Source organism: Hippoglossus hippoglossus, chromosome 10 (genome assembly GCF_009819705.1).
Source record: "Hippoglossus hippoglossus isolate fHipHip1 chromosome 10, fHipHip1.pri, whole genome shotgun sequence".
Lineage (NCBI taxonomy): Eukaryota > Metazoa > Chordata > Actinopteri > Pleuronectiformes > Pleuronectidae > Hippoglossus > Hippoglossus hippoglossus.
This window is the reverse complement of record NC_047160.1, coordinates 12,398,506-12,423,861: the sequence shown is the minus strand read 5'-3', so window position 1 is coordinate 12,423,861 and position 25,356 is coordinate 12,398,506. Positions and strand designations below refer to the sequence as shown.

At 41.8% G+C, this 25,356-nt stretch overlaps 4 protein-coding genes across 4 annotated transcripts; 3 read left to right on the top strand and 1 right to left on the bottom strand.

Annotated features, from left to right (window-relative positions):
* Positions 1 to 944: 944 nt before the first annotated feature.
* hspa4b (heat shock protein 4b) lies at positions 945 to 8,987 on the top strand. Its single transcript, XM_034597394.1, has 19 exons — positions 945 to 1,514; positions 2,122 to 2,179; positions 2,943 to 3,083; positions 3,489 to 3,611; positions 3,717 to 3,816; positions 3,955 to 4,088; positions 4,840 to 5,084; positions 5,203 to 5,279; positions 5,425 to 5,576; positions 5,756 to 5,862; positions 5,952 to 6,085; positions 6,232 to 6,416; positions 6,525 to 6,623; positions 6,893 to 7,048; positions 7,174 to 7,299; positions 7,413 to 7,520; positions 7,615 to 7,734; positions 7,854 to 8,015; positions 8,425 to 8,987. The coding sequence occupies exons 1-19, from the start codon at positions 1,408 to 1,410 to the stop codon at positions 8,629 to 8,631; spliced, it is 2,541 nt and encodes an 846-aa protein (XP_034453285.1). The 5' UTR covers positions 945 to 1,407; the 3' UTR covers positions 8,632 to 8,987.
* Positions 8,988 to 9,592: 605 nt separating this feature from the next.
* On the top strand, positions 9,593 to 11,835 carry gnpda1 (glucosamine-6-phosphate deaminase 1). The gene is made up of 6 exons (XM_034597395.1): positions 9,593 to 10,048; positions 10,398 to 10,499; positions 10,592 to 10,774; positions 10,894 to 11,078; positions 11,231 to 11,405; positions 11,547 to 11,835. The coding sequence occupies exons 1-6, from the start codon at positions 9,925 to 9,927 to the stop codon at positions 11,606 to 11,608; spliced, it is 831 nt and encodes a 276-aa protein (XP_034453286.1). The 5' UTR covers positions 9,593 to 9,924; the 3' UTR covers positions 11,609 to 11,835.
* A 678-nt stretch (positions 11,836 to 12,513) lies between these two features.
* On the top strand, positions 12,514 to 18,672 carry LOC117768912 (NEDD4 family-interacting protein 1-like). Its single transcript, XM_034597396.1, has 8 exons — positions 12,514 to 12,770; positions 14,036 to 14,120; positions 15,095 to 15,234; positions 15,330 to 15,417; positions 15,939 to 16,063; positions 16,257 to 16,323; positions 16,451 to 16,559; positions 17,068 to 18,672. The coding sequence occupies exons 1-7, from the start codon at positions 12,735 to 12,737 to the stop codon at positions 16,555 to 16,557; spliced, it is 648 nt and encodes a 215-aa protein (XP_034453287.1). The 5' UTR covers positions 12,514 to 12,734; the 3' UTR covers positions 16,558 to 16,559; positions 17,068 to 18,672.
* Positions 18,673 to 20,053: 1,381 nt separating this feature from the next.
* On the bottom strand, positions 20,054 to 21,934 carry fgf1a (fibroblast growth factor 1a). Its single transcript, XM_034598687.1, has 3 exons — positions 21,590 to 21,934; positions 20,854 to 20,957; positions 20,054 to 20,394 (listed from the first exon to the last, which is right to left on the bottom strand). Exons 1-3 carry the CDS (start codon positions 21,753 to 21,755, stop codon positions 20,194 to 20,196), a joined length of 471 nt encoding a protein of 156 aa, XP_034454578.1. The 5' UTR covers positions 21,756 to 21,934; the 3' UTR covers positions 20,054 to 20,193.
* Between the last annotated feature and the right edge of the window lie 3,422 nt (positions 21,935 to 25,356).

Sequence of the window (25,356 nt, the reverse complement as noted above, 5' to 3'; positions counted from 1 at the left end):
TGATTGGTTTCATTCAGTCATACCTTCTTGATTGGACAGATGTTCATTTAATGTGGGTGTCAAATCAATGCTACAGTTTGAAGTAATTACACATGTCATTCACTGTCTCCAATTTGAATAATTGCTGCTTCCCTATGTTTTACATTTTTAAATGTGTGTGTTGAACAAAACAAGAAAATTAAGATGTCACTTTGGGATGTGGGAAGATGTGATGAGTATTTTACTGATGTCTGAAGATTCTCAGTCATGATTGGATCTTGAACTGAAGAAGCCTAGCACCAAATCCAGTTGCTCTTGATTCAAATTTTCTCATATTTTTCTGACCTGTTTAAATACTAAAGAAAATATGTGTGCACATAATGATAATTGTGTTGTTTTAATGGTGAGACAGTTGTCATAAGATAACATCCCACACCGGGGGAATTCACTTGTTAGAGCAGCAGAATGAGGTAGACGAGAGAATTAAAAAAAGGTAAAATATTTTTTTTAAATACAAAATATGTACATAAAATACCCCTTTGGAATGTTTTTGTACAGAAATGTACTTGAATAAAGTGCAGCAGTATGATAATGTAAACTATATGGCTTTAGTAAAGGAGATTTTGATGTTTCCATATATGCATATTAGACTGTTAATAAGTACATAAACAGGTAGGGTATTAAAAAAGGGCATAAAATGATTGTGTGTGTATATACAGGGGTATAAATTCACTAAAGTAATAAAAGTATACTAAATACTGTATACAAATCTATTGGTATAAATACGTAGGATACAAAATATGAATTAAAAATGTATATATATTAATGGGTGAAAATGCATGCCAAGAGGCGTACATATGAAATAATATACTATAATACGATGTAACTGGGAAACTATATGGGTCAAGTGCTAAATTTCCCAAAACTGCAAGTCATGATGAGTAGTTGTGACATGAGAAGACAGTGCAGCATTCACTGTGCATCGTGCTGTAGAGTGTGAAGGACACACGCGGGTCCCACAGACCCATGAGTGTGAGTCAGGTCCGGATCCTCACGGTTGGTCCTGGTGCAGGATGAACATGGAGCTAAGGCCCGAGACCGGAGCTGCGCCCCCGCATCTCCTGATGCCGCTGCACTGGCGGTCTCTGGCCTGTGGGTGGCGCGCCGTGCTCGGGCGCAGCGTCTCCGCGGTGCGACGCTATTGGTCAGCGGCGCAGACAGAAGATTCCTGAACGCTCTCGCGCATCGAGCCGGTGAACGTACCGCATGCTGCCGCTCACTTCCATGGACCAAGAACAAGGGTGTATCACCGTCCGCTGACCGAGACCCACCGTAGCCGCTGCCGTCACTTTTGTTTTCTTTTCTGCCCCGAGCCGCGTTTCTCCTCGTTCTCACCGCTGCCCTGCGCTGGTCGGTTAGCCGCTGAAGATGTCAGTTGTCGGGTTTGACGTCGGCTTCATGAGCTGCTATGTAGCGGTAGCCAGAGCCGGAGGGATTGAAACAGTCGCCAATGAATACAGCGACCGAAGCACACCGTAAGTACCACCGCCGCGTTCCGGTCGTGTTGTGTCATTAGCGCCGGTAGCGAGCACAGAAAACCAATGGACACACTTTTCTTCCTCTTGAGCCAAGCTAACGCGGCTAGCTACCCGGCTAGTTAGCGTGCTAACGGATTTCACAACAGGAAGCGGCATATGAGGGGCTAAAGCTAGCTATAGCCGAGGGGAAAACCATTGTGAGCAGAGAAGGAATCGTGGATCCACGTCTCCTGCTTGAATGGTCCTCGTGGTGTCTTGCTACCGTTTCCCCGTCGAGCTCACGTACAGGTTGTGAGAACTGAGCTCCAGGTCAGGTGGTGAGTTTCACTGCGCTGCAGGCAGCAATGAGCGCATATGATGGGAGGAGGCCGGAACCAGGCTGTCAGAACGGCTTCTGCAGCCCATTGTACCCAATCGTCTTAATCCTCAATCCTCAGAAGAACCCGTTATTGGTAGTTAATGTAGAGTCAATAATCACAAACATGAGTACTATGATGACATGAAATCATCCCTGTCAATTACTATTTTATTACTGGTGACATCAGCCCTGTTTGAAAAAACTGCTTAAGAAGAAATGACTGAATTGTGTTTTCTCTGCTTTTAGATCATGTGTTTCCTTTGGACCTCGGAATCGCTCCGTCGGTGCAGCTGCAAAAAGCCAGGTATGTTTTCATGAGGCACTGGGGACATGATCACCAACCTGTCAGTGAGGAGGGACCGGTGTGTGAACATGAGACTAATACTACGCAGGCTTACAGCACACATCAAATTCAGCACCATCACAGAACACGCTTCCAGGTCCCGAAAGCATCACTTAGCTGTGGGATACAGCTGGATGACATGGCCGAAAATTACATCGGGATGGAAGCGTTGCAGGCGATATTGATAGTTATCAGGACAAATGTCACATTATCTATTTTAAGTAGCATATGAATAAAGATTAAGAGTAAGACACAATTGTAGTGGGCGTAGGATGACTTATAATCTGCTCCTTGGGCCTTAGTCCTGCATTTAACTCAAAATCCTCCAATTCATTGTGGATGGAATGGCTGTGCTGATACAGTTCATTTTATATTTCATAGGAAAAGTCCTCATTTTATATGAGAATAGGACTCCTGCATTTACAGATAACGATTTGACTTTGATTGGAATTGGGTTGTTGGTTTTTTTTTGCTCCTGAATTAGGTTTGTGCTTTTCTTTTATGACTAACACTTTACAGACAGCTAATTAGAGATTCAACTTTTAAACCAATTGTTTATTATACCGCCTCACCATAATTGCACAATGCATTACCATTGTATCAATATATATTGAACCTTTGTTATAAGCTATTGATGAAAAATATATTGCAATAATTATTGCCCCGCCCTAGTTTGCATGTTTTCTAATGGAAAAGCTGTCTGTCTTTTTTTTCTGTGGAACAGGTCGTCACAAACTGCAAGAACACAGTCCAGGGCTTCAAGAGGTTTCATGGCAGAGCGTTTTCAGACCCGTATGTGCAGCGCGTCAAAAACAACCTGGTCTATGATATTGCACAAATGCCCACAGGGACAGCTGGCATTAAGGTAAGAGAAGCCCAGACTCGTTTAATATAATGTATAATTTTTAAATGTAGTAATTCTTATTTATAATAATGGCCATGTAATTATCATCCTGCCTTTGATTCCCGACCTATTTCCTGACAATATTGATACATTTACTCTCTTATTCCATCACTGCCTCTCTTAATACCATGAGAAGACTTTGGGATGACAAATGAAAATAAAAACTGAACCCACTGATGTAATTTATTAGAAAGATTATCAACATGCTGTTGAATATTTCCCATGATTATGAATAAACATTTGAGTCAGATTGACCTCATGGTCTTATTATCATTCAGCCACTTTCTGTAAAACAGGTCATTTCTAGCCACATTGTAGTTGTGTTCATCAGCAATGTAACATTCTCTCTTGTCTGTAAATTTACAGGTGATGTACATGGAGGAGGAGAAGGTGTTCAGCATTGAACAGGTCACCGCCATGCTGTTGACCAAGCTGAAGGAGACGGCAGAGCATGCCCTGAAGAAACCTGTGGCCGACTGCGTTGTCTCTGTAAGTCTTTACATGCCACTGAACAGTTTCTCATTCTGTCCTTGACCCATTTGGGTGTGCAGGGCCTTAGATTATCCATTTCAAATGCTTCTCTGTTGTAACCAGGTTCCCTGCTACTACACCGACGCTGAGAGGAGATCAGTCGTAGATGCTGCTCAGATTGCTGGACTCAACTGCCTGAGGCTCATGAATGAGACGACTGCAGGTCTGTACTAGGATGTTTTTTGGGTAGGGCTTGGGCAAGGATGTGCATGTTTGTAATTGTTCTAACTGTGGCTGCCGCTCTCTGCTGCAATCCCAGCACTTGTCCTCTTCATTAATAATTTAACAACTTTCCTTACAGTTGCATTAGCGTATGGGATCTATAAACAAGATCTTCCTGCTCCCGAGGAGAAGGCCAGAAATGTGGTGTTTGTGGACCTGGGCCATTGTGGATACCAGACATCAGTGTGTGCCTTCAATAAGGGCAAACTCAAGGTGTGTGGTGTGTCTGTGTAAATCAACATACTGTACATTCTTTTACACTTGTGCTGAATAACATTCTGAAGGCTTTAGTTTGAAAGGGGGGGATATTGGCCTTCAACATTGTACTTGGTTTGCCTGCAGGATTTCATCAAGACAGCTAAGCAGCTAGTTTTCTGGAGATTTTCCAAACTCGTTGAAGATTTGTGATGCGCCAGTTTCCTGTTGCATTATAGGCGTCACAAATAGAGAAGTTATTACAGACGCTTGACTTTATCGTCTTGCCAGCATTGCTGACACTCACAGGCCTGTCACATATCAGTGCTGGTAATGTTGTACAAGAACTTTGAAGCACAGAATTATCACTAAGACCGGAAAAAAAATATTCCTTGTCTGAGAATACGTAATAATGCTTTATGTTGATGCATTATGAACTAGACTGGCATACCTCCGCCAAGGCCCAACAGCCCCACCTCATTTGAATTCATTAGATCTGGATTTTTGTTGGCTCTGGATCTGCCCCAAATTTCACACAAATAAATATCGGTTCCCTAACGTTTTTATTTTTCAGCCATGAATTATTCTCTGAGAAATCATCGAAAATGTTTAAAACCGACCCATTTCTCAATGCTGAGAAGGTGAAAATAATAATAGATTCCTGGATCATCCCCCTGATCCAAATCTGCACAAACTTTCTTTATCAATCTATGAAATCATTTGTGTCATGACTCTAACTCTCCTTTGGCCTCTCGTCCGTGTCTCTCAGGTCCTTGCTACCGCCTGTGACCCGGAGTTGGGAGGAAAGGACTTCGATGAAGTACTGGTCAAGCATTTCTGTGAGGAATTTGGCAAGAAGTACAAGCTTGATGTCAAGACAAAGCCCAGGGCTCTGGTCAGGCTCTACCAGGAGTGCGAAAAACTGAAAAAACTGATGAGCGCCAACTCCTCAGACCTGCCGCTTAACATCGAGTGCTTTATGAATGACATTGATGTCTCCGGAAAGCTGAACAGGTAGGCCAACAAGAAATCTTTTTCTTTTTTTGATGCATTGTTTCAGCATATCATTATTCTCTTACTTTTAAGTTCACTTCCATAGTTTAAGCAATATCCACATTTTCTCTTGCACAAGGGTTCAGTTTGAAGAGATGTGTGCTGATATCTTCGCCCGAGTAGAGCTTCCACTGCAGAACCTTCTGGAACATGCCAGTGAGTAATTTTTATTTACTTCAATTTATTTGCCTGACACCCCTTTTCCAATTACCTCGGTTTATAGAATGCAATGTATGCAAATAATCAGTAAATGTGATTTTCTTTTTCTTTCTTTTTAAAAAAAATGTTTTTGCTCCATAAGAACTGAAAAAGGACGACATCTATGCAGTTGAGATAGTGGGTGGAGCTTCCAGGATCCCAGCTCTCAAAGAGAGAATCAGCAAATTCTTTGGGAAGGAGTTGAACACCACGCTGAATGCTGACGAAGCTGTGGCCAGAGGATGTGCCCTGCAGGTACATCCCACTTTTGTTTTCAAAGCTGGTCTCCACCCTTCCTATCACTCACAATCACATGTCCTCTACCAGCACGTGGTTTGAATAAACAATGATGTGAAAATGATGTTTTGGACTTCCAGAGTTGCATCTTTTCTTTCAATGCTGCTCTCACTGAAATACTGGTTGTGTCCCCTCAGTGTGCAATACTGTCACCTGCCTTCAAAGTGCGCGAGTTTTCCATCACAGACATCGTTCCCTATCCCGTCTCCTTGAAGTGGCATTCCGCTGCAGAGGAAGGTTTGAGGTGAGGAACTTGATGGAATGTTTTTTTCTTTTGTCTCTGATTTTAACTATTTAATATAATAATAATTTTGCCATGTTCGTTTGTTGCAGTGATTGCGAGGTATTTCCCAAGAACCATGCAGCACCTTTCTCCAAAGTGTTGACCTTCTATCGGAGAGAGCCTTTCTCTCTGGAGGCCTACTACAACTGCTCTAATGAGCTGCCCTACCCTGACCCCACTATTGGTAAACAAATAAAGCATCCTAAATTATTTGTGACCAATAGGGAGCAGAAGTACTCCAAACCACTCATTATATAAGCATAGCTGATACAACATCAGCTTATTATAATTTTGTTTTTGGTCACACTTTTTTTTTTCTTTTTCTTTCAGGTCAGTTTTTGATCCAGAAGGTTGTTCCACAAGCATCTGGGGAGAGCTCCAAGGTGAAGGTTAAGGTGCGAGTGAACATCCATGGCATCTTTAGTGTGTCCAGCGCCTCCCTGGTTGAAGTGCAGAAGTCTGATGAGACAGAGGAACCCATGGAAACAGAACAGGCCAATGAGAAAGAGGGAGAGGTACTTCAACCAAATAAGTGCCTGTATTTTTTAGGATCATAAATCAACCTTAAACAGACCAGATTAGTATATGTGCTAGTATTTATGCATTTGTTTTTTACTCTACAGAGCAAGATGCAGACTGATCAGGAGGAGCAGCAGGGACAGGGAGAGGGTCAGAAAGAAACCACAGAGGAGAAGCCACCACGTGAGAATGAAGAGATGGAGGTACGGTGCTCAATTCTTGTTTAAAACAAACACCGTTTTATAAGGTTGTTTATAAAGGGGAAACCGCCCACAATAAACTTATAAGCTAAATAATGTTCATCCTCATGCACAAACAAAAAACTAACTTTTTCACAAAGCAGCCAAGTTTAATGCAAAATGCATGTAATGAATGACAATACAGATGTTCTAATAAACTTGTAACCCGTTGGATGTCTGTATTCTTTCTGAGTGATGTTTTACATGCCGGTGCCTATTTCCTCACCTTTCAGACCACCCCAGAGGAGGGCAAAGGCGAGAAGAAGTCTGACCAGCCCCCACAAGCCAAAAAGCCCAAAGTCAAAACAAAAGTGCTGGACCTTCCGATTGAAAACAGTCCACAGTGGCAGCTAGCAGAGGACATGCTGAATCTTTTTGTAGAAAATGAGGTAACTAAGCTTTCAGCTGTTGCATTACTTCCATATTACTAAATCCACCCATCAAGCTGTCATCTCTTACTTAATCGATTTTAAAGAGTTTGTTGGTTACATTCACTTTTTCTGGTTCTCCTCAGGGTAAGATGATCATGCAGGACAAGCTGGAGAAGGAGAGGAACGACGCCAAGAATTACGTTGAAGAGTACGTGTACGACATGAGGGACAAACTGCACGGGATGCTGGAGAAGTTCGTCAGTGAATCTGTAAGTGAAAAATCCCCTCTGACTCATTGTAAAGAAAGAATTGGGATCAAAGTCATCACCTTATAGTCACTGGTTAATGTAACATGTTTTGTAATTGTTTTTCTTTTTTGTAGGACCGGGATGCTCTGTCATTAAAGCTGGAGGACACTGAAACCTGGCTGTATGAAGATGGAGAGGATCAAGCCAAACAGGTGTACATTGACAAACTGACGGAGTTGAAGGTAATGATTACTTTACTAATTGATTTTTCTCCAGCCATTGATGGATCTGTATATTGATCCTTTTTACCTGACGTGTGTGTTGTGTTCTGTGCAGAAACTTGGCCAGCCCATCCAGGAGAGGTATACTGAGGCTGAAGAGAGACCTAAAGCTTTTGACGAGCTGGGAAAACAAATCCAGCAATACATGAAATTTGTTGAAGCGTACAAAATAAAGGTGAATTTATATTTCATGCACATCCTATAATATTCCTTTTTATCTTTACACCATTTAAATACTGACATCAATACATATACAAGTAATAATGCCTGTGGTAACTTTCCGTTGATTTCCAGGAGGAGCAGTATGACCATTTAGATGAGGCAGATGTCACCAAAGTGGACAAAATCACCAATGACGCAATGATCTGGATGAACAGCGCCATGAACCAGCAAAGCAAACAGAGCTTGACACTGGTTCCCTCTGTCAAAGTAACAGACATTAAAGCGAAAACCAAGGTGAGACACTATCTATGAGACGATCATAGGACATAGGTGATTGGTGGGGACTTAAATCACAAATAATAAGTTAAACCCAAGAATTCACATTGCAGGAAATATAGGTTTTGAAAATTCATAAATTGCTATTAACGGTTACATCAAGTTAATACACAAAGTTGCCGAACGTTGTTGTATGCTTCTTATGCATCATTCATTGCTGTTATTGCACCTTCATGCACATGTTCAAGAATTTATGTTTTCATCGCATATGTAAACTGTGTGAAGACTAGTCATCTATATGGCAGTGACTTCAGTGTCTATATTGCAATTATTTATTTGGCTTGGGTTTGATCTGCCACGCAACTATATATATTTTTTTATAATTCCATTATTTCATATAATTCATGTGTTTTGTGTAATTCCATAGGAGCTTTTCTTGGCTTGTAACCCCACCGTGAGCAAGCCCAAACCCAAGGTGGAGCTTCCCAAGGAGGACACGCCGGCCGAGCAGAACGGGCCCGTCAACGGACAGGAGAAACCCCAGGAAGAAAGTGCAGACAAGGGAACGAGCGAGACCACAGGCAACCCCAGCTCAGAAACGACAGAAAACAAGCCTGACATGGACCTTGATTAAAGTAAAGCCTGCCGCCTCCCTGAAGCAAAGCTGAACGGGAGCTTGTTGCTTCAGAATTGAGATGCAGCCTGGGTTTATAATCAGAGCAGGTGAGGTGTTTTTCGGGGGTTACTGCACACCACAGTCAAAAGTAGGCAGGGTGATTAGCACACTGAGCCCAGCTCCTGGTGGTATCTGTCTGATGACACAGCATGCCCTCTCCCTTTCTGGATGACGTAAATCAAAAGCCAGCCGCAATAAGCCTGTTTGACGATGAGCGCTGTACACATGATGGTATTTATTTCTGTTGTGTGCTCTGTAAGTGTTCTGGTCTGTGTCACAATAACGGTTTTAATAAAGTTATTGAAAATCAATTGCACTGACTTTGTTTCCTCGGTCAAATATACCAAAGGTTCCACACTGGTATTGCTACTGTTACGTTTCTGTGAATCTGCAGGGTCTTCAACAGAAATGTAAGGTCCCCTATTTAACAAATAGTACGTGTGCTGGGGTTTCAAACGAGTAAAGGGATAAGTATTAGAAAAAATAATTTCTCAATGTGAAATTTTAACAGCCAAATTAGGTTTTTGGCTTGAGTTCGATTGATGCCAAGGTTAGCTGTGACCCTGCTACCGTTGCTAAGTCACATTGAATCACGCATCCAAGTTATAGTTCATATTTTATACTATTTGTGACATTATATAAGTTAAGGAGGCTGCGTCCCTGACGTCAGTGCTGAGAAAACGTTCACCTATACAGTCAAATTTATAATAAAACTCGTGAACATCCATTTTTTTCTTGCCTTCTTGAAACTCGCATGACTATAAACATACAGGTGTGGTGTTTTTGAACCGGTGGATCCCTCCCTGCGGCCGGCTGAGCGCTAAATAAGCCTCCAGCTGGGCCGAAGCTAACCACTACGTAGCTTCCAAACTAACGGAAGTTAGACGTCACCTCCGCGACGAGACGCTGTTCGCATCCGACTGCAGGAATCACGTGATCCCGTCCAGGTCCCGTCTGTTCCGAGTACAAGCTGCAGACGCTGCGAGGCACAGCTGGACGTTACGGATCTGTCCTCTGTGTCTTTTTTTATGAGGACAATAACAGGACAATCAAAAGTTCAGGTCACGCGGTGCAGTCTTTTCGCGAGCAGCCCTTTAACAGCGATGCCGTTTTATTGTTCCATGATAGTTGGTTAGATGAGTCTAAAGTCTGCTTTGGGTGCGTTTCTGAGCTGAAGTACTTTGAAAGGCTGAGCTCTTCCACACAAGCCGAGCGCTCCGTTGTTCTGTCCTTCTTCTTGTCTGCAGGACGATGAAGCTGATCATCCTCAATGACTACGACCAGGCGAGCGAGTGGGCTGCGAAGTACATCAGAAACAAGATTGTACACTTCAGACCTGGCCCGGACAGGTACTTCACCCTGGGGCTCCCCACAGGTAAGCAGGAGCTGGTCTCCCCCCCACCTCCACCATACAGCTGTGCCTATATATAATGTTTTACATGTGTGGTGCTGGAGATACTGTAGACTTGTGTGTTGAAAACTCATCTTATACAATACCCCTCCAAAGAATCTGATGATTCAGCATCACGAGCTGAAAAAGGTTTCAGGCCTGTACTTTCAATTTAAAATATACTCATTTTCTATTATAAAGTTACAGTATTATTATTATTTGCTCAAATAAAAAGTAAAAGCACTTATATTCCCCCTGTGTTTTTGAGTGAATGCACTTTGTTAGCTTTCACTTTCTTCTTTGCAATTGTAACCTTTTTTGTTATTTCCATCAGGAAGCACGCCTTTGGGTTGTTACAAGAAGCTGATCGAGTTCTACAAGAATGGAGAAGTCTCCTTCCAGTATGTAAAGACCTTCAACATGGACGAATACGTAGGTAAGGCATCGCCATCCTCTCGCCTCACACTAACTGGCTACACACCGGGGATTTCGTGGAAGCATATCAAACTGTCGTATCATCTTGTACAGGACTTCCCAGAGATCACCCCGAGAGCTACCACTCCTTCATGTGGAACAACTTCTTCAAGCACATAGACATAAAAGCAGAGAACACGCACATCCTGGATGGCAACGCTGCCGACCTGCAAGCAGAGTGTGAGGCCTTCGAGAAAAAGATAACAGCCGCCGGGGGGATCGAGCTCTTTGTTGGAGGTCAGGAGGTCACAGTGCAGATGAATATGCCGTAATCAGCCATATAGTTTTGGTATCAAGGGATTAGTCCCTTTTGAAGCTACAGTAAAACTGAAACTGCTCTGACTGTCCTGTCTTAGGTATTGGCCCCGATGGCCACATCGCCTTTAATGAGCCGGGATCAAGCTTGGTTTCCAGGACCAGGGTGAAGACTCTGGCAAAGGACACTATCATAGCTAACGCCCGATTCTTCGACGGGGATCTCTCGAAGGTGCCCACCATGGCTCTGACTGTGGGAGTGGGCACGGTCATGGACGCAAAAGAGGTCAGAGGCCTATTGCAACATGTGTCTGCAAAAGTATCACATTGATTTTATGTCAGTACTTTGATTTAAGCGGCTCAAGGGTGCGTCTCATGTTGCGCATTCTTAGCCACAGAGGTCCCAGGTCACATTTAGAATTTTGTTTCTTTTCTCAGGTCATGATTCTCATCACCGGAGCACACAAGGCATTTGCTTTATACAAGGCAATAGAGGATGGCGTGAATCACATGTGGACCGTGTCGGCATTCCAGCAGCACCCACAGACTGTTTTTGTGTGTGACGAAGATGCCACCCTGGAGCTGAGGGTCAAAACTGTAAAGTACTTCAAAGGTGAGGTCGAAATCACAAAACCCATAATGCTTAATTTCAGTTGTACTACATTGCAAACTGTGTTGGACTGAGGAAAAAATAACAATTGCGCAACATCGACAAGAATCCTAGAAAACATGCTGAGTCTTGCTCTTTCTACAGGGATGATGTATGTGCACAATAAGCTGGTGGAGCCACCTTCCCTGGACGGAAAGAAGAAGTGATCGAAGGCGATTTCAGACTTTGTGTACTCATGAGGCTTTTTTAAAAAAAAATCAACACTTGATCATTCCTTAATCTTCTGATGGAGACACATTGGTGGACGTGGAAGCCGTGCTTGGAGTCGACCACAAATACTAATCTGTGTAGAAATAATCAGGTTTATAAGTAATCAGGTGATTTTTCATGCATTTGTTCTTTGTAATAAAGTGCGTTTAATTTTTACATCTTGGTTGTGTTTTGATTAGTGTCTGTGTGAGTCTTTTTTTCTCCTGTCACATGATAACACGGAACAACTCGTGTTGCCTTTAGGTTCTCCTTGTAATCTTGTAACTCGCGTCAGTGCTGTAAATAATGAAACTGATTTTATTGGGTGAAATGAAGGAGCACAGATTCCTTGTTGACAATAATATTATATATGATATACCCAAGTACTTTTACTCAAGTACTGCAGTTTCGTGGCACTTCTACTATACTATATGATAAGATTATTTTTGGTATTTATTTATTATTTGGTCTTACGCCACAACAGTCAGAGGCAAATGTTCTTTATTGCTCCACATCATTTGCAGTTAGATAATAAGATAAAGATAAGTTTTTGTATAAATTGTATAAAGTTTCTATTTTGATGAACTACAAAATATGAAAGCTGCCCATAATGTTGGAGATGCAGTAATGTAATCTACACTATAACACTGTAGAAGTGGCCGATCGACAAGGGCAACTGTATTCATGCTCAAAAATGACAAGATTTTAAACAACTTTTTAGGTTTTTCAGTAACTCCGTAAGAACTTGTACTGGTGTACGCTTGTATTTTAGATGTAGTTGTATTACTGCTGACACAGGCCGCCACTTCAGGCTTATCGCCCCCATAGACTGTATATAAAGAGATGTCACCCGTGTAGTCCAGTCCCTCCTGTGCGGTGCAACCGGTGAATGAAGTTTCCCACAGTCCGTGAAGGCAGCAGCGCAGCCAGCTCCGGTCAGGAGGGGAGAAGGCAGCAGGAGATGGCCGACTGAAGACAGCTTTAACCCCGCAGCTTCGTAGGCGACGTTCCCTTCTAGATAACACATTTTCGGAGGTGAAGAGGAAAAAGAGGACGCGTTAAATCTCTCGCTCCGCTTCCACTATGGCGGAACAAAACAGCAACGTCCGGTATCAGGAGGTAGGTAAAGCGTTTGCTGCTACGCTAGAAAAAAAAGAAAGCAGCTAACAGTTAGCTGGATGCTAACACCAGGCAACGCGAGCCTATCACCGGAGACAACAGCGAGCTCCACCGACACTTGTTGACTGCCAGGCCCCGATCTGTCGAGAGATGGCTCAGGCTGATATCAAACCAAACCAATATACCAACATGAATTCCTGTCATGTAACATGGAGCCTGTTTGCACCCCCCCCCCGGCAGCTAGTTAGTTCCTGTCACCTGGTGATGTCAGGCCTGGGTGTGTGTGTGGGGATACTTTGTCCTGATGGATCTGGATCAGTCTCCAGTCCACTAACACAAACCCTGCATAGACGAGACAGGATCAGGAAACTGACATGGAGCCGCAGCCCTCTCACCTGTTAACATGGGTGTGTGTGTCAGTGCCTGGTGTGTAGTTCACTTTGGGCTGTGTAGTTCTAACGATGTGTCTTAGGTCACTATCATGGAATTCGGTGCATCCAATCTCTACTACTTTGAAATGACCGTGTTGCACACACGTCTATCGTGGACATTTGTCGCCTAATGTTATATGTTGCATCAGCACAATCCACCTGTACACATCCTGTATTTACATGTTCCAAGCAGAAGGTGGATGTGCAAACCACGAGGGGCTCTGACCTTATTCTACCCACGACAGGACGATATGGCCAAAAATATATTAAGATACAAATTTAGATTTCAATTGATGTTGATAATTATCGAGATAAATGTCACATTATTATTTTTTTTTACGTTTAAAAACTGATTTTGGCCCCTAGGTTTTGGTTTTAAACTGGAGAAACGCTTGATAAACATTAAAACATTTTTACAAATCTGATGTAGTATATGTAAGTATATTGTGATAATTGTTGATAGTTTAATAGTCCAGGCCTTCTTCTACCTTCACAATACGCTGTCTATGTCTACATATTTTTAACTAGTAAGCTGTTTAGTCAAATGAGAAAGCGACTGCAGGCTAAGGACAAACATACAATCAGGATACTTCCTCAAACAACATATCCACAAATCCTCCTCCCCATTGGCCTGCAGCTTTGTCTTAAATGGTTGAATAAAACCAGAAATCTTTGAGGGTGAGCTGCCACCGTATGAATGGCACAGAAACAGCGGGCAAACTTCTGTTATCTAATGATATTTATAAATGTTGTCATATTACCTGCAAGGTTTTCCTAAAGGCCGTAATGTAAGTCTGACCCTGGTTGTGTTGCCATTTGTCAACATTCCTGCAGCTGGTGAACGAGGAGGAGCCATCCCAGGAGGGTCCGGCCCCGGACGCACCCCCGCCCTACAGCAGCGTTACTGCAGCGAATGCAGGTCAGGGAGCTTCACAGCTCAAGCACCTACTCTTAAATGTTCAGTAACTCTAAAGCAGAGTAGGAAGTGTTAGTATTTACGTCCTGAAGTATTATTGCCAAATTAATAATAATTCTCCAGTAAAGTGAGAATTGTAACATGATTGTATATCAGTAACAGTGTTGGCAATACCTGCAGTGAAATTTAGTAAAGAAGCAAAAGTAAAATAAACTCATCATTTGTTTCCACTCTGTCACATTATTGCTGAAAATCACAAGTGTGCCTTTAATTTCATTCACTTAAAAATATTTTATTTTTGTAGCTGGTTTCATAAATATAGTTTGAATGTAATGTATTTTAAATGTAAGCTATTCTGTTTGAGCTATCCAAAACCTTATTTCGCCAACTAAAGAAAATCTCTAAGATCATTCTATAAACAATGTCCTCTAAAATCCTACAATAGAAATACTGAAGCCAAAAGCACCAGCACCCCAGAGACATAATCAATATTTAATATGTCTGTAGACCTCTAAGTGTTAGTGCAGTGTTGCAGAGAGAAGGAGCTTTTGTGCAGGGCCTTTAAGAAAGAGCTGATGTTTTTCCATCTCTCTTCTCAAGAGGGTGGAGGTCAACACGTTGCACAAGTGGGTGCAGCCTGGAGCTCTTCCTGGGCGGGTCCAGTGATCAGGTTAAATGTTGTTTGTGTTTGAAGAAACACAATTTAGGAGTGTGGATTGCTGCCACATGTGCCAGATAACCACAAGTAAAACAGCTAATGTCTTTCTTCCTGCTCTAAATGATCCCTCCTTCTTCTCAGTTTAGGATTCTCTGCCGTTCCCCTGCTTTTTGGAGGAAGTGAAAGTAGATTCTTGTCTGTCAGCAGTCAGACATCTATGAACCAGTTAACATTAAATAACTCAGACTTTTCCAGCCGAAACCGCACCTAGCCCAGTCTACATAAATGATGTATCAACATTTGCCTGTTTCCTCTGCAGCTTTCTTTGAGTACAAGGAAGATGGAGGAAGATTTCCCAACCCTCCGTCGTACAGTGTTGCCACCACTCTGCCCTCGTACGACGAAGCTGAGAGAAGCAAAGCAGAGACAGCTGTCCCTCTGGTCCCTGGAAGAGTCACGGTAAGTCCATCTCATTCACAAACATCATGTCGATATATTCCTAGTAACCTCGTCTAATGATAATGTATCCTCGTTATTTCTTGCTGTTGGTTCAGGAGGACGACTTCGTGGCCAGAGATGACTTTGAAGATGCTGATCAGCTGCGAATAGGAAATGACGGCATCTTCATGCTCACGTTCTTCAGTAAGAACCACTTCAGTTGACTTGTGCAGTTTTTAAGAGTTAACTGACTTTCAGTGTCACGTCCTGATTTCTAACTCTCTGCTGATTAGTTATTTATATGAAGTATATGAATAAATATGTTCACTGGTGAAAAAGAGGCTCTCTGCCTTCTTTTTTAGCATTTGTTGAGTATGAAGTGTTGGGGCCACTTAAAGGGGGGGGAATCATAATCTTACTAGAGGTGGGGGGGGGGGGCTCAGATGGTCTTACATGTTGTTTTCTTTGCTCAAAGAATGCTGATAATCCCCTGGGTGTAAAAACCAGTCCAACCAAAGCACATGTTTGTTTTCTAGCTTACACTTGTATGGAGCAGCTAGATAGATTCATTCAAGAATATAAATGATGTCTTTTGATAAGAATTTCTTACTCTATCAATCACACTGTGAAAAAGCCATATTTATTTGTTCGTGGTCCAAAGCAGCTTTATGTTATTTGACCAAGTGTTGAACCATTTCATTAATGAACGTCTTTTCCGTCACCAGTGGCTTTCCTCTTCAACTGGATTGGCTTCTTCCTGTCGTTCTGTTTGACCACGTCAGCCGCTGGTCGATACGGCGCCATCTCCGGCTTCGGCCTGTCCCTCATCAAATGGGTTCTTATTGTCAGGGTGAGATTTGTGTACTTAACATGCAGCACAACCAGTTCAGCTACTACTTGACTGTTCAGTGGTGTCAAGGTGCACGATCACTACAACTACTGTTACTGTACTTCTTAGAGGTATTACTTTACAGGAAGACTGATGCTCTGAACATGGTGACTGTAGGATTGTGTTCCTGACAGACGTTCTCTTGTTTCCACAGTTTTCCACCTACTTCCCTGGTTACTTTGATGGACAGTACTGGTTGTGGTGGGTGTTCCTGGCACTGGGTAAGTGAAAGACATTATTTTGATAAACAAATGCCTTTTCTTTTTTTTTCATGATTACATTTCAGTATTTGTCTTGTGATGTTTGAGTTTAACGTCTTGTATGATGTCGTGTTTCTCTGGACGTCAGGCTTTATGCTGTTCATCAGAGGCTTCGTGAACTACTCCAGAGTGAGGAAACTAGCCGACCCCGCCTATGCCACTCTTCCCCGAACAAGGGTACTCTTCATCTATTAGAGGTAAGACATGATGCACAATGTTGTGGTTACACTCATCAGATTCTGTAAGGCCTGAACCGTTTGGCTAAAAAGAGATCTGACATTGCTCTAAAAAGTAAGTAGACTAAAAAGTTTGAATCACCAAATTTTTTGGTGAACTATCCCTTAAATCAGCTTTACATAGTGTTTCATGTCCCTGATGACAAACTTGATCCATAGTGAAGAAGAGGGAGCAAAATCCCTTAATTTTCCATCAGTTAATGATTTTATACAAAGATGGTATATAAAATCTGTAGAAATATCTTCCTACAAGCAGAAATCCATGTAATCTTAGTCTACAAATGTACATATTGAATAAATTTTTTAAAAAAAGGAAATGATCTGTGGCTGAAATCAAATTTTATTAGTTATTTATGCAGAATCCCTTAAATCCCACCACACATCATAAATATGGAAGTGATTTAGCTGAAATGGCATTTTTAAATCGGATTTTCTTTTTTTTGTGCTTTTTCTCATAACACAACCTCAGGACGGTGGAAGTGGAAGAACTGGACACCATCAACACAAGCAGTGACTCTGTGACGAGTCCGATTTAAACTGAAGACGCATAAGATGAAGACGACTCTCGATAAAATATTCAGGAATTATATCACTTTATTTTGTTTTTGAAATTTTATTAATGGAAGAGAAAATGTTAACGGTGATAGTCCCTCGGTGTAATCATTAGTGGTGAATGTTAAGTGCTAATTACATCTCAGTCTGTAATGTAAAAGTAAAGCCTTATATAATTTGATGGTAGCATGCGTCTGCCCTTAAGGTCAATTAATGGAGAGCGTCTCATGTTGGTGACACTTGAAGCCAACAGGTACGAATTAATACAGCACTCTGTAGACTCGTCATAGCATGTAACACACTTTGTAATCCGCACTTAAGGTTTTATTGCAACTATTATAGGATGTTTTTAGATGCCACATACACGTAATTATCATCTTTTTAATTATTAGGTCGTGAATGCTTATATACGCATCACTCTCACCTGTTGGCTTTAAGTAGTGTTGCCCTCTTTATCCAGAAGGGGGCAGTGTTGTTCTCTAACTGAAGGGAGGAGAACTGTTCATCAAGGGCATCGTCATTATTAACAACTTCATGCTTGTGATTCAGATGCAGCGTCAGTGGAGCACAGAAACGACAGCCATGTGTCAGATGTTATGATTTTTGCCTGTTAAATGTTTTGATGTAAAGTCAGGTAAAACTATCCACCTTGGGAAAAAGAGTTTAAGTTCCCGATATGATCCGAGATAATGCATTCTCCTAAAAACAAGAACAACCTGTAATTCAAAAACCAGACGACAACAAATGTCAAACCCCCTCGAGTGGAACCTCGGCCGACAGTGATGGGATGACAACCTGAGAGGATTTTTCTGGGCGTGCGAGCACATTTTCTGGTTCGCGTCCTTCAAAAGCTCATTTGGATGCAACAGCGTGACCCCCCCCCCACGACTCCTCGGTGAGTCAGTGGAGTCGGCAGCACATTCACTGTCGGCGGAGAAGCTCTGTGATTACAGAAGGGAGTCTTTGGCTGTCAGGGTTTCAGCTGTTAATGATCTCGCTGCAGCGTTCGGATCACATTATCTCAAAGCTCAAATTCCTTTTCCAGCTGGGTTTTTGCCTTAAGATCTAATTGACAGTTGGGAAGGGGGGGGAAATCTGAGGGAAGGGCTTGTTATGATTTTTCTTTTTTTCTTTAGATAAGTCTTCATCGGGTGTAAAATGTTAGCTATATTGTGGGTATTAAATGTATATCGAAGAATGTTGTATGCAGGTGCACTTTTAGAAACATAGCCGGTAAAATCCAAAGGATGCTCCCATCAAATCTCCCAACGTAAAGATCATGAAATAAATGACGCAGCGGTGCAGGAGTTAGTTCCTGTTTTATAATCTGGAGGAAGCAGCGCGTCAGGATAATAATCTCTTTCATGATGACCGATAACTTCAGACTTCTCCAACGGCTTTGATTCAAACTCATTATGCTTTTTTTCTGTGTGACGTAGAGCTGCAGCCTTTTGGGGTTTTGTTGTTATGAAACTGTACAGAAATCATTTAGTGTTAAATAAATGTCACTTTTAACGAGTCACCTCTGGAGTTGTCTGGGTTATTGATCGATGTGTTACAGAGGGGTGGACATGCATTCACAATTTTCTTCCGATGTGGGACAAAGGTTCTGCCGGAGTCACAGATGGACTGATTAGAACTTGGTGGTTGACGGTCAAGGTCACTGTGACCACACAACACATGTATCTGTCCCTTGAACATCATATCTCAAGTCAAAGATATTCAATTTAACAAGATGTCACTTGAAGTCAAAGATAAACTGATTAGATTTCCGTGGCTGAAGGTCACAGTGACCTCATTATTGTGACTGCAACATGTGAGGATCACCTGAAGGGACGTACAACTGCAGGCCGGTGATTCTAGTTATTTAATTATTAACAGGTTTCATTTTCAGGTCAGTATTAAGAACCTTAAGTGAGGAAAGTTGTGGAGTTGCTTGATTTTGCAAGTCAGCAGCAGAAAATGTCACGCTGTGTTTCCCCTAGAATTTTTATTTCAGGTTCAGTGATTCGCTTTAAAAAAATAAAATAAAATCGGGACGCAGCTCAGAAACACAAGAATGTTCTCTTAAAAAGCACTGACAGAAATATTTCATTGCATAACTAGGATAGCACTTATTAGAGGAGGGCTTCTCATTGGCCTCTCATCTGTATTAATGCAGGGGAAACCCTGTCATGGACGTCACATACTTCACAGTAATCTTACACAAGGGGCAGCAACGTGTAACTGCGGAGAATATGAAACATCCAAAAGTCTGGTAAAGCTTATCTTTTTTTCCCTCAAGCACAAATCGAAATGCAAATATATAGAGAAAAGCCCATGACCTCCACCACGCTTGCAACATTCTCAGTCAAACATTTACATGTGTCATCTTAACATTCAAGTAAATGCAGTAGTTTGAGAGAACGGCACAGTTCGGACATTTTCCTCAGGTCCCAGTGACTCTTTTAAAACCGCTCCTGTAACCAGTACTTCATCCACATGACAAACAACTTGTTGGGCCGAACATTTGGCCAAATCTCACTGACATCTGGAAACAAGTTCTCAGTCATTAGGATATGTTGGATAAATAAACATTTACCAGCACTACACACAGTTTTTTTCCTCTATAATATAGTCTCTATAAATAGGATATAATTGTGTACAATGCCTCTATGTTAATATAAATAACATCACATAATAGGACAATTACTTGGCTCACTTAGCTTCTTCTCTGTTTAAGACGAACAGTAGCAATGTAGTTAAGTTGCTAATAGAGATGACATGGAGTTGTTCAGTAAAGTGGATGGGTGAGGATGAAAAAAGATAAGTGCAATGTTTAAGCTCAAATTCCTTTTTGCAGGGACGAAGACCTTTTGTCTGAAAAAATAAAAGCACGATCTAGTCCTTTCCCTAAAAACGACCAGCATCTCCTCAACCACTTTCTCACCACGTCTTATTTTACAAACACACAAATCTGTCCTACAGCAGCTTCTGGTCCATTTTGGTCGAGGTAATCGCTGCGTGTTGAGGTGAACTTCTTCTTCTTGTTCTTCTTCTTCTTCTACTCCCCAGAGCCGTCCAGCTGGCGGGGCAGAAAGAAGACGGCCTTCTGCCCGATGTGAGTTCTTGGACCCAGTTTAGGTTTTCCGTTCTTTTTCAGGGCCACGTACCAGTTGCTCTCCTGATGCTTCTGAGGCCGATATGTGTTGTAGTGATTCTCCTCCAGTTTCTCCAGGAAGTACGACTCGTCAGAGACTGTGGGCTGAGAGAGAAACACACAGGGAAACAAGCTGATGGCTCCTCTAATGCCTCTGATACGGCTGGAAACGCTGGATGGGGCATTGGCGAGGACGTGTATCTCTGTACTGATCCAATTCCAAGTTTTTTTGGAAGTATGTTAGTTTCACAAATAAAACTGCAATTTTCTTTTCCCAGAAATCACCACTACTTCTTCATGCTGCTCCAAAAAAGCATTTGTGTTTTACAGCCACTGGCAAGACCTGTTTTAGAGGTATGAAGGAGAAGTGATTTCTGGATGTATAAACACACTGGTATCTGATCTGTACTTCAGCACAAAAACAAAGTCCAGGTATTGATATCAGTACTCCAATTGGCCAGTACGCAGTCCTGGTATCATATAAGACAAAAATGGTATCAGAACTATCGTTAAGTTTAATAGTCTGATTCACTGTCACATCAGTCATCCCGGGCAGATACTCACTGAGCTGTACAGACGTCCCTCATCGCTCATCGCCAGATATCGGCCAGCTTCTGTCCCCTGGATGACCACCACACCTCTGTCCACAGACCGGATCTTTAAAACAGCTGTTTGACGGGAAGTGAAAGGAAACGACACGAATGAAGACCACAAACACACCTCGGCTAAAACACGGGTCAGAAAAAGGTTCAATCTGAGCTTTCTGTGTCGGGTTCAAACGACTGAAGATGACATGTTTCGTCATTACTGCTATTGTTTATTATTATTTATCACTACGGCAACAGTAACAGTCCTCACTGAGTTAAATAACTACATGAATATAGATAGATGGATAGATAGATAGATACATGGATGGATAGATAGACAGATAGATAGACGGATATATATATAGATAGATAGATAGATGGATACATGTATTGATAGATAGAAAGATAGATAGATATATACAATGATGGATATATTTATAGATAGATAGATAGATTTAACAATTAAGTGCCAAGCAAGGGAAAATAAACATGAAATAAATGACAGAACTGACGAAGACCAACTATCTTCATGTTTATAGCATGACCTTGACATTATGGAGAAATCACGTGTTTTCACCTTCAATGTGTCAGTGTTCACGTGTCCATATATGTAGTCATTTAATGGGCTTGTGTTGTATTTGCTGCTCTTAAACCAGCGGTAAAGGACCAGTGTGTGTGGGTGTGTGTGCGTGCGTGCGCGCTGCAGTCTTTACTGTGAGCGTCTCCATCCTCCCTCCGGCCCTGCACCGTCCCATCGGGCAGGATCTGCAGGTGGTGTCCGCCGTTCATGCAGTACAGCCGGGTCAGCCTCCTGTGGTCCCGCGGTCCCGCCTCCACAGCCTGGGGATCCTCCAATGCGAACAATTCTCCATCCGCCATCCCGCTCACAGGACACACACACAGGACACACACACAGGACACAGACAGAGGACACACACCGCTCCAGCAGACAGTCTGTCCCCCTGCAGTGGTCAGGTGTTTACATGCTCGTTCACGAGAAGAGAGACATCAGGGGCAGGCTGGAGGCGCGCCCCCGACTCCTGGCCTCACCCTCATCTGGCCCCTCCATTCACCATGTCCCTCCACTTCTGTTGTTTTTTTTCTATATTTCCACCCATTTGGTGTCTTTACTTTAAATGTTTATAGTAATTCAGATTATTCTTATTTACGATACTCTGCCTTTCTGTGTTTAAAGTTTTTGAAAAAAGTGACTGCAGAACATTTGGAGTATTTCTGATTTTGGATTAAAATCTTCATGTTGGATCTTTGCTGAGGAGAGGCTGCAGCACAAAGGCCTGACCGTGTAGAATGTCCCAATGTGTGGACAGTTCATGGACACATGAAATGCATCCAAGAATCAGATGAATGAACGTTTATTAGAACACGTCTCTTCTTTTGACTGTATCCCAACACAGTGCAGTAAAAAGAGCAGAAAGGCTACAGAGTAAAATAATCCTGGGATATGATTGTTTGCCTTTTTTGGCCACAAACTACTGTAATGATTTAATGGCACAAGCATAAGTCACAAATGAAGCTGAGCTGGTTCATACTGAGCTGTGTTATGTTGTATGTGGTGTCATGATTGATTGAAAGCATATCCTTTGTCCTTTATGTTTAAGGGGAATTCATTACGACACACGTTTCGTGTTCTGTGCGTGTTATTGTGTCATTTCCTGCCTGCTTCCGTTTCAGCCTGTGTTTTGAAAATGTGACGCCGGTGGGGACCAAAATGTTTGAGCAAACGAGATAATGATCACGTGTAATACAACTAGTTGATCCCTGATTTCTTCATAGGAAAGTTCATGATCTCCACTAAACCTGAATTAACTTCACAACAATTGTTTTCACATGGTCATTTGACACGACAAATATGAATAATTAAAAAATCAGCTCTGACTCCTCATGTGTTGCGACTGAAGACTGATACAAACCAATGGATGAAGGCGATGAGGCCTCATGTTCACGTGTTTGGGCTTTGACAGTTTTCATTAGAAATGAAGAAGAAAACAGTACAAACTCTTCGCAGATACATTGTTTACTCTAGAAAAACTACATTCTCCATCCCCAACACATTATACTGAGTCCATCTTTAACAGTGGAGGTCTTACTGGCTCTGAAAACATGTACCTGTCATTAAGTATTATTCATTCTTCTACTCTATTCGTCTGTGCAGGTGTGACCTTCATCATGTTTGGATTCAAATGTTAAGCTTAATCCTGATTGGTTCACGGAAGCGGTTGGTATCACCTTCGGTCCAGCGGAGACCCGCCCACCTCACACATGCGAGAGCACCACAAACATTGAAGTTCCTGTTTCATGATGTCTCTTTACTTTGTCATCCACAGTGAGAGGCTGACTGATATCATTATATAATCACATTTCAAAATTCGAATTCCGATGTTATTGATTTTTGTCGGAAAGTTTTTTTTTTTGCTGCTGATTCTGGGGGTTTCCAAGTAACCAAAAACATTACTAAAAACTCGGATCTGATTGGCTCTCCTCAGTGTCATGTGACTCCTCTCAGCTGCTCTGTCTCTTGCACATGGATTAGTTTTTGCCCTCAGGGCGACTGAGGTCAGAACATTCCAGTGTCTGCATATTTTCGAGTTTTCACCTCATTTGACTTTAGAGGAGCTGCTGCTGACAGCCAATCAGAATCCAGAGAGAATCCGCTCAACGCATAATTAAGAAAACAAAACATCACAACAAGCTGTGAGACGCTGCAGAGAGAATCTCACTGGACGCCACCAAGAGTCAATGAACCATGTGTCAGAATGGAAAAGCGCGTTTATTTGATGTACAAGTGCTTGCTGTGATCATGAAAAGTGGCGTACAACAACAAGCCGGACCGTTTCCATTGTTCTTAATCATCCAGTTAACATCATGGCAAAGACCAGCATACAGTTCCTTGTTTTGAGAAGTACCACACAAAGACATACAGTTCGACCTTTAATCAATAAGAGGGGAAAAGATCGACAGGAGTCACACTACAGAGGAGAAATAAAACAGAGTCCATATAGAAAAACTATTATCTGGAGACAATTACACCACATTTTCTTTACAATGGATTATATGTACATATTTGATTTTTTTTTTTTAAAAGCAAAACAAAGCTTTTTTTTTTTAGAGAAAGCATATACCAGTGAAACATGATCTGCCCTTGATAATTCTCAAAAGTTAATGTCTGCATATATTTTATACAAAATAGATTTTCAAACAATATTTGGGTAGTGCAAATCTGTTTAGATTCAAGCTGGTTGATTACTTTCACAAACAGTTTGTGTGAAAAAGACTGACTCCTATCCTATTCACAGTATTACACAATTTGACCAAAGCCATCAATGTTGGAGTGAAAAATGTGTTTAAAAAAAATAAAATAAAAAGAACTGTACATTTGTCAACTATGTGCTACTTGGTTTACACGGACATGTTGAATCTGTCTGTACGTGCTTTGGTCACCTTGTATTTAAACATCAAATAGGCTTGTTTGTGCAGTCTGTGTGGACTGGGTACTGACGTGAAGTGAATCTGTTCCTGAAGTTGAGTGTAAATCTCCTATATGCAAATAGCTTATATCAGAAAAATAAAATAAAAAGAGTATACCACATCTTGTGTGATGGTGATAGATAATCTGTCATTTCTATTGCATATTCAGTTGTCCTCCTCAAAAATGTACAAGCAGGGATACATTTTTGAGCAAGAAGAAGAGGCAAGTGTGTGACTTCACATATATAGATGTATATAAACCTGTTTACATGAGCAGCAGCAGCAGCAGCAGCAGCAGAGATCTGGATTCACTGAATGTGAAAGTAACCCATGAGTAAACCCAATGCAGTTAATGAGGTTTTCTGAACAAAATTAAGATTTTTTAAAAAAAGAAATACAAAGTGTCCTGTTTTCGGAGCCTGGGTATGAATGTCAGCGGTGGGAGAACATTGGTGAAAAAAGACTAAACCTTTCCTCATCTGTGTGTTTTCATTGTTCCTGTTTTTTGGTTCTTGACATTAACGACCACACATTGACGAGCACATACTGTGAATCTGACAAAGTTTCAACAACCTGAGTGTGGGAGTGGCTTCATGTTTATTAGTGCTTTTTAAATTCCTTGTTGGGATATTTTAGGACATTTTGACATTTTTCTACTCACTCACTTCACATATTCATCCAATTATCTTTTCATCTGAATTAATTCCTCCGTACGAGTCACATTCGTGTCAAAACCTGGATTATTTTGTGCTTTAATAAACACAAACAGCATGTCGGGGGTTGTGAAACACGCCGGTGACAAACTCGACAGATGAAAACACGCAATTCAAATCACCATTTACACCACACACAGGAATTGGGGATACTGACAGACCTACGTGAATCTGTGATTACACAACACATCTGAGTGCCTTGTGTTCCGAATACTTTCCACTCCTCGCTAATGACCCCGTCTCAAATCTGTTCAGACAAATTTGATCAGCTTCATTGCTGG